The following is a 239-nucleotide window of genomic DNA, read 5'->3' on the forward strand; positions in this document are numbered from 1 at the left end:
GATTTTCCATCATAATCTAATCATTAATTTAATAATTTTGTCAGTTTTAAAAGATATGTATAATTAGTATAAGTAGTCAGTATTACCATGTCAGCAAAATAAAGATTATGATATCCTTTTAACTGACATACTGAAAGTGTTTTAAGCATACCTGGAAAGCCTCTTGGCCCGACGGAGCCAGGGGGGCCTGGGGGACCCTCAGGACCCGGGGGTCCCGCGGCGAAGCTGTACAGCCTCAC

The 239-nt window shown here is 41.8% G+C and overlaps 1 protein-coding gene across 1 annotated transcript in view; it reads right to left on the minus strand.

Moving 5' to 3' along the window:
• Window positions 1–239, minus strand: part of LOC119588877 — a gene marked incomplete in the record, with an annotated part of 105,912 nt that overhangs the window by 99,941 nt on the left and 5,732 nt on the right. The window contains 1 exon segment of the mRNA XM_037937516.1: window positions 152–234. Coding sequence (XP_037793444.1) covers window positions 152–234 — 83 coding nt within the window.

The sequence above is a fragment of the Penaeus monodon genome, chromosome 24 (assembly GCF_015228065.2).
Source record: "Penaeus monodon isolate SGIC_2016 chromosome 24, NSTDA_Pmon_1, whole genome shotgun sequence".
Classification (NCBI taxonomy): Eukaryota; Metazoa; Arthropoda; class Malacostraca; order Decapoda; family Penaeidae; genus Penaeus; species Penaeus monodon.